Source organism: Spermophilus citellus (assembly GCF_964194105.1).
Source record: "Spermophilus citellus genome assembly, chromosome: 15".
Lineage (NCBI taxonomy): Eukaryota > Metazoa > Chordata > Mammalia > Rodentia > Sciuridae > Spermophilus > Spermophilus citellus.
The window spans coordinates 64290014-64305635 of NC_138195.1; the positions used below are offsets into that span (position 1 = coordinate 64290014).

Here is a 15622-nt window from a genome sequence, read left to right on the forward strand (position 1 = left end):
TGGTGTTCCAGGCCCCAAATGCCTAATATTTTGCTTCCTAGGAACATCATGTTCAGACACTTATAAGTTCAGCTGAGCTTGGTGGTACATGCCTTTAATCCCAATAACTAGGAAGGCAGAGGTGGGAGGACTGCAAGTTTAAGGACAGCCTTAGAATTTACCAAGACCCTGTCTCAAAAATTTTAAAAATTAAAAATAAAAGGACTAGGGATATAGCTCAATGGTAAAGCACCCGAGTCAATCCCTAGTCCCTCACTTTCCCCCAATCATTTGAGTTCATAGGAAACAGACTCTCCCCCAAACTCAGCCACCAGAGCTGTATGTTTCTATTGGCTAAACAACTATGAACACTTGTTAGGTTATGTTTTTGCATATTCATTTTCAATATGCTAATAAACCCATGTATACCTCATTACAGGTGAAAATCTCTCAGCAAGAAGTCAAAGCCAAGAATGAACATGGTGGAAGAAATATAATTTATTTTCATTAAACTTAAAACTGGAAATTGATGATTTATGAACTGCAGCCTTCTTCACACATGATGTGAGGTCCATGATGAGGACAAGGTGGCACGGGGCTGGAAGCTACAAACCAATTTACTGACGAATGAAGCAAAGAAGCCCAGGGAATTGCTCTTTTAGAAATGTTGGCAGTAGGGAAAATCATTATTAGGCTTGCAATAATTGAGCAAGGGCCAGAAAACTGTCAGTAAGGGCCACATAATAAATATTTTAAGGGTTGAGGGTTACATGGCCTCTGTTCCATCACTGTAGTGTAAAAGCAGCCACAGACAAATAAGTACATGAATACGCATGGCTGCATTCCAATAAAACTTTATTTATGAACATTGAAATTGGAATTTCATATAATTTTCATATACCACAAATATTCTTTTGATTTTTTTCAACCATTTATACAAATTAAAAACTATTCTTAGCTCAAGGGCCATACAAAAAAAGGTGGCAGGCTGGCTTTGGCCCAAGGGCCAGAGTGTGCCAACCCAAGTTAGAGAACTGGGAACAGGAGGCACAGAGGTCTGAAAGCAAGAAACCTAGTAAAGCCATGCGTTTTATGACCGAGAAGTTGAAGCTTTGGGGCATTGCAAATGTAAATATGTCCTATAATATAAGATTCATTAAAAGTAACTCAGCTTAGTTCCTATGTTGTTGTGCTATAGTGCACTCTTCTTCAGGATTTCTCTATACATGTAGAAATATTTTTTAAAAGGTTATTGCTCATATACTCACAGATTATTCCATTTTTGGTTTTCACAAAATGAATTTAGGATGATGTATAATTTTAATATCTACTGAGTCATTGTGTCTTAACAAGAAAGCTAACCATTTTCTAAAAGCAAAAGCAGACTGAATTAGTGTTTGAGGTAGATTTATTTATTTTGCAAGGTTTGTATTGACACTGTACTTAATATATTTATTAGACATAGCTTTCTTGATGTGGCTATGACTTAGAGGCATTAGTGGTTCTAACTCACTATTTGAAGACAAACTTCCTAAAAAGAAAATGTATGCTATGAACATCTGAGATAGGCTAGACTCCCAAGAAAAATAGCTTCGTTTCTGATTAAGAGCTATCGATCCTACTCATACTTGCCATTTAATGTAAATTATTTTTAAACCTTGCTGTACAAAACTATCAGCTAAGTGTAATAAAATTTTCTCATTCTTGGTATGAAGCAAACTATGGCTTTTAAAAATGAAATGTGTTTCTCTAAAGTAAAATCCAAACTTTACCTTTCCATTGGTTTCATTCAATTTTAAGACTTTTTTCAAATTATAAACACAGAAAAATCCTAACCTTTGCTTTGAGACTTCTTTTTTTACTAATTTAAAAAAATGAATAAAATAATCCCCATGATTTTTTGCATACTTTAAAAACATAAGTGTCAAAAATACACTATACAGCTTTCATGTCATTATAAGTTCTTACTGACCCGCCATTCTCTTGCCAACAGAATTTAAGCTACTACAGTTTGATATGGTTTGTACAGTGTTACAGGTTTCTTTTTAAATCAAATAACCAGTCTATAACAAATGCATAGTAGTGTCCCATTTTTTAAAATATCCTGGAAACATTTTATCAAGCCTCTAGAAACTAGTATGCCAAGTGGTTTGGCTTACCATTGGTTGAAAATTGAATTACTAGTCTAACTGGCTAGAATCAAAATGAAAACTGCAGAATAATGAGACTGAGATAGAAAGCAAGACTGGCCTCTCTAGGTTTTTCATTTTGCTTTGATTCTTGCTAAACTCTGCTCACCCCCATTCCCACCCCAAATGGCCTTTAGCATAATTGTTGATTTGGTTACAGCAAATCTGAAACTTAACCCTGAGACTCAATTAGAGACTGAGTCATCTAGCAAGTAGAAAATCCAGTCTAGGGGCTGGGGATGTGGCTCAAGCGGTAGTGCGCTCACCTAGCATGTGTGCGGCCCGGGTTCGATCCTCAGCACCACATACAAACAAAGGTGTTGTGTCTGCCGAAAACTAAAAAAATAAATATTTAAAAAGAAAATCCAGTCTATTCTCGGTGCTGCAGCCCAGACTGGTTGGATATTCCATCTTGAGGTTAAGGTACATATTGTCTTATAATTTGAATCTTTGGGACTTTATAAAGGACACATTGCTTAAAATGTAAAGGGCCTACTCTACTATAGTCATGTGTCACTTAACAATGGGGTTAAATTCCAAGAAATGCATTGTTAGGTGATTTCATTATTGTACAAACATCAGAGTGTACTTATACAAACTAAGATGGCACTAGGCCTCCACTATAACCTTATGGAACCACTATCATATCACATGACACCCACACAATGGGCCATCATTGACCAAAATGTCTATATGAGGTATATGACTGCATTATAATGGACTAGTACAACCTAATATTTGTCAGAAATATGTAATTTTTATTTAAATCTTATCTGAATTATACAGCTAGGGTTAATGGTGCAGCTCAGTGGTAAAGCACTTGTAGAGCATACATAAGGCCCTGGGTTCAATCTGTATCACATTAAAAAAAGAAAGAAAAAAGGCATGTGTGAATTATACAACTATATCAATATACTAAATGAAATAAATTATCATATTATTCAGAATGCATCTAAAATCACCACTAGAACTATACCCACTACAATTTTATACTTAGGCTACAAGAAATCTGGGTAGCAAACTCTTATCAGTAAAGTTGATATGGAAAGGAATATAGATATGAAAGCTGGGTTTATTACAATATTTTTAAAAACTTCACTAAAAGTGAAAAGAATTCTGTCACTGTTAGGTGCCAACTTAAAAAAAATTGGTAATTGGGGCTGGGATTGTGGTTCAGAGGTAGAGTGCTTGCCTAGAGGCCCTGGGTTTGATCCTCAATACCACATAAAAATAAAATCAAGATTTGTGTCCACCTGTAACTAAAAAATAAATATTAAAAAAAGTTGGTAATAAAGGATTTAAGAAAGAATGTAGTGTGCCCTATGATGCTAGAAGTGAGATTATCTTCTTCTTAGTCACCTATTCATTTGGAACTGGTTATTTTGTAAGAAAATATAAGATTCCTAGAGGGTGTTAAGGAATTAGGGAGAGTAGGGAATAAATTTGCTGGGAGTAGAAATACTCCCTGGGCATAAAGTGTCCTTTTGAGCAAAAGCCTCTTCACATGTCATCCATAGCACATGTAAGCTATTTACAAATTCTTTCTCCAGTTAAGGATAAATATGGAGTCTGGAGTAAACAAAAGTGCAGTTATAAGTGCCTTGTTTTTAATCAAGGCTTGATTTCATAAAGAGCTCCCATCTTGATTCTCTGAAGACATTGTAGGGTCATGAGTGAAAGTGGACCTCTTTTGATATATACCAGTTTCCCTTTTGTAACTATATCTTCCTCCTCCACTGTTCTCTACTCTTTCTAATATCTCTAAAGACCTCTCTTCTGCTCAGATACCACAGGCCTTGCTTAATGCTTAAAAGGAATCAGGACTTGCTTACCAGTCCATTAACTCTAAAACACAAAGCTCCACAATTATGTTCCCAAACCAATGAAGAGTACAATTTTCCTGGCTGCTATTTGTCTTGACAGAGTAAGGCAACCTACTGGAAAAGTACTCTCAAGGTGGCAGTCTCTACCCCTTTTTGGTTGCTTTTTTTGCATCAGCACTAAGGACAAGGACCCAAAAAAAGTTATCAAAGAGAAAATGGCCAGGTGTGGTGGCATATGCCTGTAATCTCAACAGCTTGTGAGGCTGAGGCAGAAGGATTGCAAGTTCAAAGCCAGCCTCAGCAACTTTGCGAGGCCGTAAGCAATTCAGTGAGACCCTGTCTTTTCTAAATATTTAAATACAAAATAGGGCTTAGGGATGAGGCTCAGTAGTTGGGTGCCTGAGTTCAATCCCCAGTACTCAAAAAAAAAAAAAAAAAAAAAAAAAAAAAGAGAGAGAGAGAGAAAAGGGAGACTACTTCTTGGACAAAGTTCAAACTTAGGCCAACACCTCCATGATCCATAGAAAATTTATGTGTTTTCTGCTATCTTTATGTATCAACTACTTAAAAACAAACTTTGGCAGATGGCTAATTTTGACCTATGAACACCTGAAATATTTTTGAAAAACACCCTGAATCTCTATGATTATTAAAACATTCTTAAGTCTCTTGGATTCAAAACATACTATGCTCAAGCCTGCCACCAAACAGCTCTGAGACCATCCTTATTTCAAATGACACAGGTATTAAATAACTGATTTTGACACAGAATTGTCAAATACTTTAAATAAAGTATTATGCAAATGACTTGACTCAGCATGAAAAGCAATAGAATGAGTCTGTCTTGTGCCCATTATTAGCTCACCTTATTTCTTAGCATCTAGTATAATGCTAAGCACACAGTAAGCGCTTGGTTTTATTTAAAAAAAAAAAAAAGTAAGGTGAGTGTATGACTACTGACTACGACACTTAGCTTCAAAAAATGAAACTCACTGACAAATTTATGCACAAATATATTTCATACCCATATTCATACAAGATATTTAAATACTAGATATACAATGATCTGTGACTCACTATATAAATACATAAACAAGAAAAGTTAAAAGCATAATGCAAGCTTGAAAAAGCCATTGAATTCCTGCTCTAAAACTGATTTTTCACCTAAATTACAGTTTTTGTTGCCAAAGTCAAACATAAATATATTTGATATTTTTTAACTTTATTCATCCATTCATTCATTTATTTATATATGGTTCTGAGAATCCAACCCAGTGCCTCACACATGCCAGACGAGTGCGCTACCACTGAGCCACAACCCTAGCCCCTATATTTGTATATGTTTGGAAAATAGTTTGACGTGTATTGGTCACTTGTGCTCTGATTAGGACAGAAACCCTGTTTATTCACAGAAATATTTATGATATTCTTTATGTTATTCATTTATATCTAAGTGGAGGTTATAAGTAAATATTTATATGCTAAAACATACCTTTTTTATCCTTAACAATCAAGCCTTAAATGTGACCTCAGAAATACCTTTCAAGGGCTTGGGGTTGTGGCTCAGTGGGAGACTGTTCGCCTCACACATGCAAAACCCTGGGTTCGATCCTCAGCACCACATAAAAATGAATAAGTGAAATAAAGGTATTATGTCCAACTACAACTAAAAAATTAAAAAAAAAATTACTTTTCAAATCACATATAAAGAAAAGACTGATACAAAACCAAAACAGGGTGTGGTGGCCCACATCTGATCCCAGTTATTCATAAGGTTGAGACAGGAGGACTACAGGTTCAAGCCCAGCCTATCAAATTAATGAGACCCTAGCACAAAATAAAATTTTATAAGGGCTGGACATGGGGGCTGGGGTTGTGGCTCAGTGGTAGGGCACTTGCCTAGCATGTTTGAGGTGCTGGGCTCAATCCCCATCCTGGGGTGGGTGGGATTGGTGGGGAAGACTGACATGCACAGTTAAACTGATATCCACACTCCCACTGCTGGAATGACATGGGAATTTTTCAATTTTTATTTATTTCATAAGAAAGATACTCTAAGTTCCACACCAAAGTAACTAGTTTTTATGGTTCTGAATATGGTTATGAAGCAATGAGAGATCTACTTAGTTAGACTAGTATCCTTTTTTAAAAAAATTCTCACATCAAAAACAGGAAACAGAGAAAGCAGCTATGTATTCAACTATTAACAGTAGAAAATATTTCCCTGGCCATTGAAATTTATTTCATAAACTGTTGTTAGAATATGACAATAACTAACAATTGCTGTTACATAAAATACTGCTTTATAGTTATATTCATTAAGAATATACATTTTGGCCTGGGGTTGCAGCTTAGCAGTAGAGCATTTGCCTAGCATGTGTGAAACACTGAGTTTGATCCTCGGCACCACATAAAAATGAAATAAAGGTGACTGTGTCCACCTACAACTAAAAAATACTTAAATATATATATATATATATATATATATATACATTTTACCTGTATTTTTTTTTTAAAAATTAGGAAGGCCTAAAACAAGATGGGAAATTCTTGGGCTGGGTTCTTCCCTCCTAGAGCAGTTCTTCCCCTAACAGCCTCCAGGGCATGTCAGCAAACACACAGAACTTCAAAGATACTAGAATCACATTCAAACTTCTTTTGAAAGTAGCCATAATAAACACTCATCCTTTTTATAAAAGACCAAATTAGGTGACTTCTTAAAGTGAGCCAATGAACCTAAGTCCAATTTCAAGCTACTTTTTCTCTTTCCTCAAAAATCTGCATACAATGTATACACACTCAAATTTAGAATGTTTCTTATTTCCATCTATAGTATTGCAAGAACAATAATATTTATTTAGTTTCTTAAATATTTAGTTTTAGGGAGTAGCTAAATGATAAAAACACTCTCAGTCTTAAATTTCCTATGTTTTATGCCCTAATTTTAATATGGCAACTAAATTTCAATAATATCTAACTCAGAGATTTCATGTATGTGTGTGGTGCTAGCGATTGAACCCAAGGCCTCCTGTAGGCGAGGCACACATTCTACCACTGAGCTACATTATCACACCCAAAGATTATTTTAAAAACTAACTTAAGCTGGAGACAGTGGCCCCAGCAGCTTGGGAGGCTAAAACAGGAGAATCACAAGTTCAAAGCTAGCCTCAGCAACTTAGGCCCTCAACAACTTATTGAAATCATGTCTCTAAATAAAAAAATTTAAAAAGGGCTGGGGACACAGCTCAGTGGTTAAGCACCTGTGGATGCAATCCCTAGTACAAAAAAAAACCTAACTAAATATGTATATTAAGTTTTTAAAAGGCAGCATCATTAAGAAGAAAACTTCCAAATATTGGGAGAAAAAGAAGGCTTTCATTTTTTCAATTTTCCTTTTTTAATGAAATAACATTTTCTTAATTGGGGCATAGCTTTATATCATGCAAAGGATAATTATTTCTCTTCCTAATCATTCTTAGGAAGTTTTTCTTGTAGAAGAAGAAATATTTCTAAGTCAACAATTTATCTTTACCACATACAAATATACAAGGAAGTCCACTGACTCTTCATTTTTGTGCTACCGTAGTGATGTTTTCAAATATTTGGTGAAATCCAGAGGTGACTCTATAGCAACTTCACTACAATGTCTTTTGACTAGTTCATTTAAATCTTCATTCAAAAATGAATCTCCTTGTAAAAATTTATCCTGGAAAAAAAAATTAAAAATATGAGTTTAAAAGTTACTTATGCTCTTAAGTAAAACCCAAGCTGTGAGCAAAGCTATAAATAGCAACAGCTGATACCAACAAATAAAATTTAATAATGAAAGATGTTTGGGCAGGTCAAAGATGTATCCTATATTGAGTGAAGCAGTCTCACTGACCATCTCTATAAAATTCCAAACATAAACATCTATCCTACTATCAACTCTTAAAACATTAAAAAACCCTACAAAACAATTAAGCAAGCTAAAGGTTAAAATAATTAAAGACATGCAAGTTTTTTGTTTTTGTTTTTTTTAAATGAAAAGTATCACATACCTTCTTTTTGGGGTTTGATGATTCAACAGGAGGATTGAAAGTCATTGCTGCCATGCTGTAAGTCTCAAAAAGTTCAACTGCAGATCTATAAAAACAAATGCAAGAAATATAGATACTGTCATAGTTAGAACTTGAAAATAGATTGTACCCAAACTTGCTACCTTAAAATGAATCCTAAATTCCCAGATGTCAACATTATCCAACTAATCTATCGAAGAGAAGTGTAGAATACATTTAGAAATGCAGGAACAATGGGCTGGAGTTGTGGCTCTGTGGTAGAGTGCTCGCCTGGCATGTGGGAGGCTCTGGGTTCGATCCGCATAAAAAAAATAAGTAAATAAAGATATTGTGTCCAACTAAAAAGTAAATATTAAAAAAAAAAAAAAAGAAAGAAATGCAGGATCAAAACACAGAGGAAAAGCCAAGCAGAAGACTTCTAGCTCAGTGTAATCAAATCCCAACTCAATCAGTTATGTGAACCAGAAGCAGTTAAATCTAACTTAGTCATTGGAAGCATGAAGTTATCCCCCAGGGACTTCAAAATACAGCTAAACCGGATGAAAAACAAGGAAAGGACACTCAGGACAGAAAACATGTCTATATCCACATCATGTACGTGAAACCTTAATAATTTAAGGTTAGTTCACTTTCCCCAAAGGAGACAGGAAATGACCTGTAAGAACTATGATTAAGCTTACACCCAATCTCTGTCCTCCAGAAAAGCAACACATATGTATCTCCCTTTGCAAGCCTTCAGGATAAACAATCCTCATCTTCCTCCAGAAAAGAAAAACTGGCATTAAAGAGGAAAATACTGAGGATCACTAATGAAAATATAACAGAAAATGATCATTAAATAAAAAGAGGGGCTGGGGTTGTGGCTCATTGGTAGGGTGCTTGCCTGGCACGTGTGAGGCACTGGGTTCAATCCTCAGCAGCACATAAAAATGGATGAACAAACTGAAGGCACTGTGAATGACAAACAATTTTCTTTTTCCCCACTTTAAAAAAAATATGGTTGGGCTGGGGATGTGGCTCAAGCGGTAGCGCGCTCGCCTGGCATGCGTGCAGCCCGAGTTCGATCCTCAGCACCACATACCAACAAAGATGTTGTGTCTGCCGAGAACTAAAAAAAATAAATAAATATTAAAAAAAAATTCTCTCTCTCTCTCTCTCTCTCTCCTCTCTCACTCTCTCTTTAGGAAAAAAAAAATATGGTTGAAGGTGGGGGATGGGGACTGTTAGGAAGTAAGAAGGAAGAAAAAGGTAAATGGCCATTATTTAATAAGGCCAAAGATTATCCTAGCCAGAAAGCAACCCTTTTAGAGGGAACAGTAACTGACTATTGATACTGCCATGTAAAAATACAGGCCAAAATCACCAAGTCTAATATCTCAGGAGAAGCTGGAAATGTCAAAGTTATGTGAATTCTTCCAATATTCAAAAGACAGCAACTAATTTAAACTTTTGTTCAAACTCCGAAGAGTCTGGCCCACTCTTCAAGTCACCTGTGGTATCTGAATTAAAGAAACCAGAGACTAGCTGGGTATGGTGGTGCATGCCTGAATTCCCAGCAGTTTGGAAAGCTGAGGTGGGAGAATTTTGCAGCCTCAGCATTTAGCAAATCCCTAAGAAGCTTAGTGCAACCCTATCTCAAAATAAAAAAGTAGAAAGGACTAGGGATGTAGCTTAGTGGTAAAGTATCCCTGGATTCAATCTCCAGTATCAAAAAGAAAGGAAAGAAAGAAAAGGGATGTGGCTCAAGCGGTAGCGTGCTCGCCTGGCATGCATGCGGCCCGGGTTCAATCCTCAGCACCACATACAAAGATGTTGTGTCCGCCAAGAACTTAAAAAAAAAACAAAAAACAAAAAACAGAGCACTTACAAGGGAAAAAAATTTACCGCAACAGCAAAATTCAGGCCAATGTGAAAGTACAAGAAATGGGCTAATAAGGTCATGAGGGATTAATGGCTCCTCAAAGATGCTTTCTCATAGCCTCTGCATAGCTTGTCCTTCCTCTACTCCTCCAAATGACACAACAAGGCCCCATTATCTTGGACTTCCCAATCTGCAGAACTTGGGAAAATAAATTTCTGTTCTTTATATATTACTGAGTGTCATATATTTTTCTGAAGCAAGAATAAATGGTCTAAGATAAAAATAGCTACCATTTTATCTTCTACTGTATTTAACTGAAGTAATTTCCTAACTAATTTGGTGGAATACAGGTTAATTACTATTTTTCCAACTTCAGAATATTTCCAAAATACAACATTAGAAGAAAAGAAATTTCTTTTAGAAGGACCCTTTTCCCATCTAGAAGCATACAGTGGATGCTGGAAGTTTCCTTCTGACTTTTTTTTGGGTTGGAAGGTATTCTTGGGAGGCCCAAGGAATGAAACTGTTGTCTTTCTGGTGGCAGTATTCCAAAACACCTTTTTTTTTCTTCTCCCTTTCCTCATTTTCTGCCATAGCAGAATTGTTTTTTTAAAAAAGAAGAAAAGGGCTTGGGATGTAGCTCAGTGATAGCTACTAGGCTGGATCCCCAGCACTTAAAAAAAAAAAAAAAAAAAAGGAGCAAGGAAGGAAGTTCACTCTGATTGGACTTTTCACTACACTACTCTTTTTTCTTTCCTATATATGTGAAACTTTCCAGGAATTTTTTTTTCTTTTTAAGTTTTAAGGAATTATCCAAACCAATAAAATCACAGCCAGCATACTTTTTCATTGATTTATGCAGAATTGAGGATTAAACACAGGCCTCACACATGCTAAGCAAACTCTTACCATGGAGCTATACTCCCGGTCCTTTTTTTATTTTTTTAATTTTTGAGATAAAGTCTAACTAAGTTGTCCAGGCTGGCCTTGAACTTGCAATATTCCTGCCTTAGCCTCCCAAGTAGCTAGGATTATAGGCATCACTACTTTCAACTAGGCAGCATATTTTATCTATAGAACAATTCAGGAATATGAAGTGAGACAAAAACCTGACCCTCAACTTGCACTTAACATTTTGTAATCTAGTACTTTATAGTACTAGACTTTTCAAAGTAAAGAGCTATCAGCTGAATTTTGGTAGTTGTCTTCTTTTCCAATTTTTCTCCTGAAATACGGGGGATCAAACCCAGGGCCTTGAATGAGCTAGTAGACAAGTGCTCTACCACTAATCTTCATTTCAAGTCTCTAAATTTTGTAGTTTTATAATAAAGCAATGCTCTGGGTTCAATCTCTCACACTGCAAAGAAAACAAAAAAGGAAAAGAATAAAGCGATGCTAAATATTACCTTCGGCTCAATTCTGGTTTCAATGCTTCAGAGCCTTCAGAAGGTGCTCCAGCCATTAGGTGAGCTGCAAATCTCTGCACAATGGGATGGTAATGTCTCTGAAGAAGAAACAGGAAAACCACATTTTGCACAGGTCAGTACTTTAGAAAACACTACTGAGCAAAGATTTTCTTTAATGAAACCACAAAATCTTGTTTTTAAAAAAAAAAAAAAAACCCACATATACATATTTAACTTATCAGAACCACATGCCTACAGAAAGAATATAATTTTTGCTGACAGGATTAAAACACAAATCTGGGAGCTGGGGCTGGGGCTCAGTGGTGAAGCACTTGCCTTGCATTTGTGAGACACTGGGTTCGATCCTCAGCACCACATAAAAATAAATATAGACACTGTGTGTTCCTCTACAACTACATAAATATTTTTTAAAAAACAAATCTGTTTGATGACCAAGTTACCAGTGACATAGTTTAGTCTTGCTTTTATAGTATTAAAAAAATATTAAAAAGTAATTCCTACTTCTGAGTGAAAATAGTTTACAACAACTGACCTGATACTCATATTTCACAAGGCTCACTCTAACGCTACCCATACGCAGGAACAAGGATGTTGTAGAACATAGGTAAAACCATGAAATGTGGCCTACTGAAGTATCTTTGGATAAGATTCAATATAAAAACTCTCATTGTTTTCTACTGTCTTAGAGAATGGACCTCAACAGCTTAAAGAATAACAAAAGCAAAGTGAAATGTAATATTAAAATATGAATTGTAAAACAGATATTCCCCAGAACAAAATACAGTAAGTCCTCTGACGATAATAACTATTTGAGGAAACTGAAAAATCATTGCTCACAAAAGAAGAAAAATAAATAAATAGGACTACTCTTACCCGCAGCGCATGCAATTCCCACAGTGCAGTGTTCTGAGCATTACAGTACTCGGGCTCATCCAGCTCAGGGAGGAAAACCCCACTTCCCTGAGATTCATTATCAAGCAATAGATCTGTTTTGGGGAAAGTCTGCAAAAACACATTAAAAGGGAGAATTAATAAATTAATATTGTAATTTTAAGAATCTCATTGGTCTGTACTTGTGTTTCATTTGAATTTGTGGTTATATATGAGCTGCAAGCACAAGGTCTTTAATAAGAAGTCATTTAAGTTTATATAGTAAGAAAAAAATTGCAAAAGAATGTCTTGTTTGAGAAGAAAGCAAGAATATTCTGTTTTCTTTCTTGCAAAAGAAAACAAAATATTTTTGCACTCTCTAATACCACTTTTAAGACTCTTTTCTTACAGGGGCTAGGGTTGTAGTTCAGTGGCAGAGTGCTTGCCTAGCATGTGGGAGACACTAGGTTCTATTCTCAGTACCACATATAAATAAAGAAAAAATAAAGGTCCATCAACAACTAAAAAATATTTTTTAAAAAAAGAATCTTTCTTACAAAAATACATCCAATACACATATATTCAATACAGCATCATTGGTTAACAGCAATAACAATAATAACCTATATCCATCAAGAGAACTACAAAGAAGCATAAAAGCCAGACTACCTAAATTTGAATGCCACTTCTAACACTTAATACTAGTGTCATCTTAAGAAATTACTTAAAAAAAAAAAAAAAAAAAAAGGTAAGAAAGTTACTTTCTCTTTCGACCTGTTTTACCATTTGTAAAATGGGAACAATAATGCAGCTACCTCAGGGTCATAAAAATTAAGTGAATTAATCTTTGTAAAGCATTTATAAAAGTGGCAGATACATAGTAAGAACTATACAAGTTTTGTTTAAATAAACCTTAATTATTAAAGAGATAAATGGGAATATTTGTATTGTATCCACTACCATTAAGTGTTTTTAAAAAACAGTGTATCCATAATCCCCTTCATCTCCTTTCCATTACAAAAAAAAAAAAAAAAAAAAAAATTGTTGGTTTTTTGTGTGGTGCAAGTACTTATACATGAATTTCAAAAAGTCTATAGGAAGGATACACACCAAGTGATAAAAATAATTACATTTGAGAAGTGTCAGCAGATACAGAATCCTTTCCATATATAATTTTATGTTGTACTTCTTTTATCACCTGATCTTGTTACAAATGTGAATTATTTTTCCTATCTGACTTTTCTAACAAAACAGCATCTCACTGTGTTGCCCAGACTAGCCTCAAACTCTTGGGCTCAAGCAACGTTATTACTCTTGCTTCCATTTTTCAATATCCCAAGGAGCTGGAACTACAGACATGTGACACCACACCCAGTTATGAATAACTTTTGTGGTTAAAATAATAATATAAAAGAGGGAAAAAGACACAGATCAAACAAACAAAATGTGACTGCAGTATTATAAGAACTTAGCTCTCCTCATTTGTATTACTACTTACATGCATTAATATTCTGGTAGTTGCTAAAATGCCAATGCTTGAATTCGGAAGAACCTGAAGAGCAAGGGTACAAAGGCGCTTGATGAAGGCAAGGGCTCGCTGTTGAGAAACTTGCTTTCTGCGCTTGGTTAGCATGACATCAAGGCACTGGAGTACAATCTCAACACTATCATTGGTAGCACCTAAAACAACAGATATATTCTTCAGAACTCTTCTCATTACTTTTTCATTATGCAACTTCACTGAACTCCAGAAAAACACAAACATACACAAACAAGCTGAATTGTTATACCTGTCTCAAATCATTTCCCTAATCACTGAAAAAGTACTGTACTGCTAAGAGATGCAGTGGGCTATACTGACTGCATTTTCAGTCAATACCAAAAGTTCAGGAGGATTTTAAGTTTGAGACCAGCCTCAGCAACTTAGTGAGGCCCCAAGCAACTTAGCAAGACCCTGTCTCAAAATAAAAAATAAAAAAGGACTGGGGATGTGAGCCCAGTTAAGCACTGCAGGTTTGATCCCCAGTACCAAAAAAAAAACCCGGAAGTTACTCTTTCTTCAAGTCTTTCGTAAGGTTAAATTCAGATATGTGCACTGGCAGGCCAGTATATTAGGTACCTATGCCAATTTCTCATTGACTATAATTCTGGTCATATATAATTAGAAAATAAATATGTATTAAGGAAATATTATTTTAACATACATACCTGCATGTAATTTGAATAGCGTTTTGTAGAGATGTGTATAGAATTTCATTGGATCAATATTTAGAACATCACCTTTGAAATGAAAACAAATACATATTAGTTAAGTACAGCTTCCGAAGACAAAGCAAACAAACTTGATTTAGAAAATATCTTACCTTGCCCAGAAAGAATATGAAAAGCAGTCTGAACACAGTGAAGACTTTCTTGGTAACTTAGGTCCTTTAAAAAGAAAAAAGCTATTAAGAATGATAATTATCATTTATATCTTTTAAAAAGTAATTTATTAATAGTTACTTACACCAGATTCAATGAGAGTATGAAGAACCACTAATAAATCATCAAAAAATTCCACATTTATAAGGTGAGCAAACCTAAAATTAAGCAAAACTTAGTTAAAGGATGATCAAAAAGCAGAAATATGTAGGTAAAAATTAAACTTGACTTTAAAACTTGATTTTTAATACTCCTTATTTTAAAATGTTAATTATGACAGATATTATAGTGATTATTAATATTAATAATGATTCACACTAACAGACACTGTGCTCAGCAGGAATATATAAAGTACTAAACAGATCAAAAATATTTTAAAACACTTTGTCCTTAGAAGTTGCTAAGAGCAAATATACTCCCTGGGGAAAGTTTACTAGGTTTCTAGCAGTATGAAAACTCACAAAGGAGCCAGCAGAGTCAGCTTCTAGGAAAACAGGTAGTAGAAAGAGAGAAAGGAAGATTCTGTCATTTATAAGACCCCAGGTCTTGGGGCATAGCTCAGTGATAGAGAGCATATTTAGCATGCGCAAGACCCTAAGTTCAATCCCAGCACCCAAAAAAGATCATATGGATCCTATAACAGCTTTGAAGATAAAATGAGAAGAATATAGGACCTGGTGTTTAGTTGAGGTTCTTGCTACTAATTACCTATATGATCCTAGACTGTAATTTGACTATCTTGGGCCTCTATTTCTGGAAATAACTGAGACTACCAATAGGGTTAAAGAGAATCATATAAGGGGCTGGGGTTGTGGCTCAGCGGTAGAACACTCGCCTCTCACGTGTGAGACCCTGGGTTCAATCCTCAGCACCACATTAAAAATAAATAAACAAAATAAAGATATTGTGTCCATGTATAACTAAAAAAATATGAAAAAAAAAAAGAGAGAATCATGTGAGCTACTAAATGTGAGCCTACCCTGTATGTATACTA

At 35.2% G+C, this 15622-nt stretch overlaps 2 protein-coding genes across 7 annotated transcripts in view; one reads left to right on the forward strand and one right to left on the reverse strand.

Moving 5' to 3' along the window:
* The window catches only part of PLCE1 (phospholipase C epsilon 1), a 289115-nt gene extending 286624 nt beyond the window's left edge, over positions 1 to 2491 (forward strand). For 4 of the 6 annotated variants that reach the window (XM_081267706.1, XM_081267708.1, XM_081267710.1 and 1 more), the window contains one exon: positions 419 to 2490. The gene's annotated coding sequence lies outside the window, so the exon portion shown is untranslated. Of the gene's footprint in view, positions 1 to 418 lie in introns of all 6 variants that reach the window. The other 2 variants (XM_081267709.1, XM_081267711.1) reach the window with 2 other exon arrangements.
* A 4889-nt stretch (positions 2492 to 7380) lies between these two features.
* Positions 7381 to 15622, reverse strand: part of NOC3L (NOC3 like DNA replication regulator) — a 28405-nt gene continuing 20163 nt past the window's right edge. Inside the window, exons 14-21 of the mRNA XM_081267714.1 lie at positions 14714 to 14786; positions 14571 to 14634; positions 14416 to 14487; positions 13706 to 13887; positions 12211 to 12339; positions 11317 to 11414; positions 8032 to 8116; positions 7381 to 7697 (exon numbers count right to left, since the gene is read on the reverse strand). Of these exons, the coding sequence (XP_081123840.1) occupies positions 7569 to 7697; positions 8032 to 8116; positions 11317 to 11414; positions 12211 to 12339; positions 13706 to 13887; positions 14416 to 14487; positions 14571 to 14634; positions 14714 to 14786 (832 nt within the window). The 3' untranslated portion in view covers positions 7381 to 7568. The remainder of the gene's footprint in view (positions 7698 to 8031; positions 8117 to 11316; positions 11415 to 12210; positions 12340 to 13705; positions 13888 to 14415; positions 14488 to 14570; positions 14635 to 14713; positions 14787 to 15622) is intronic.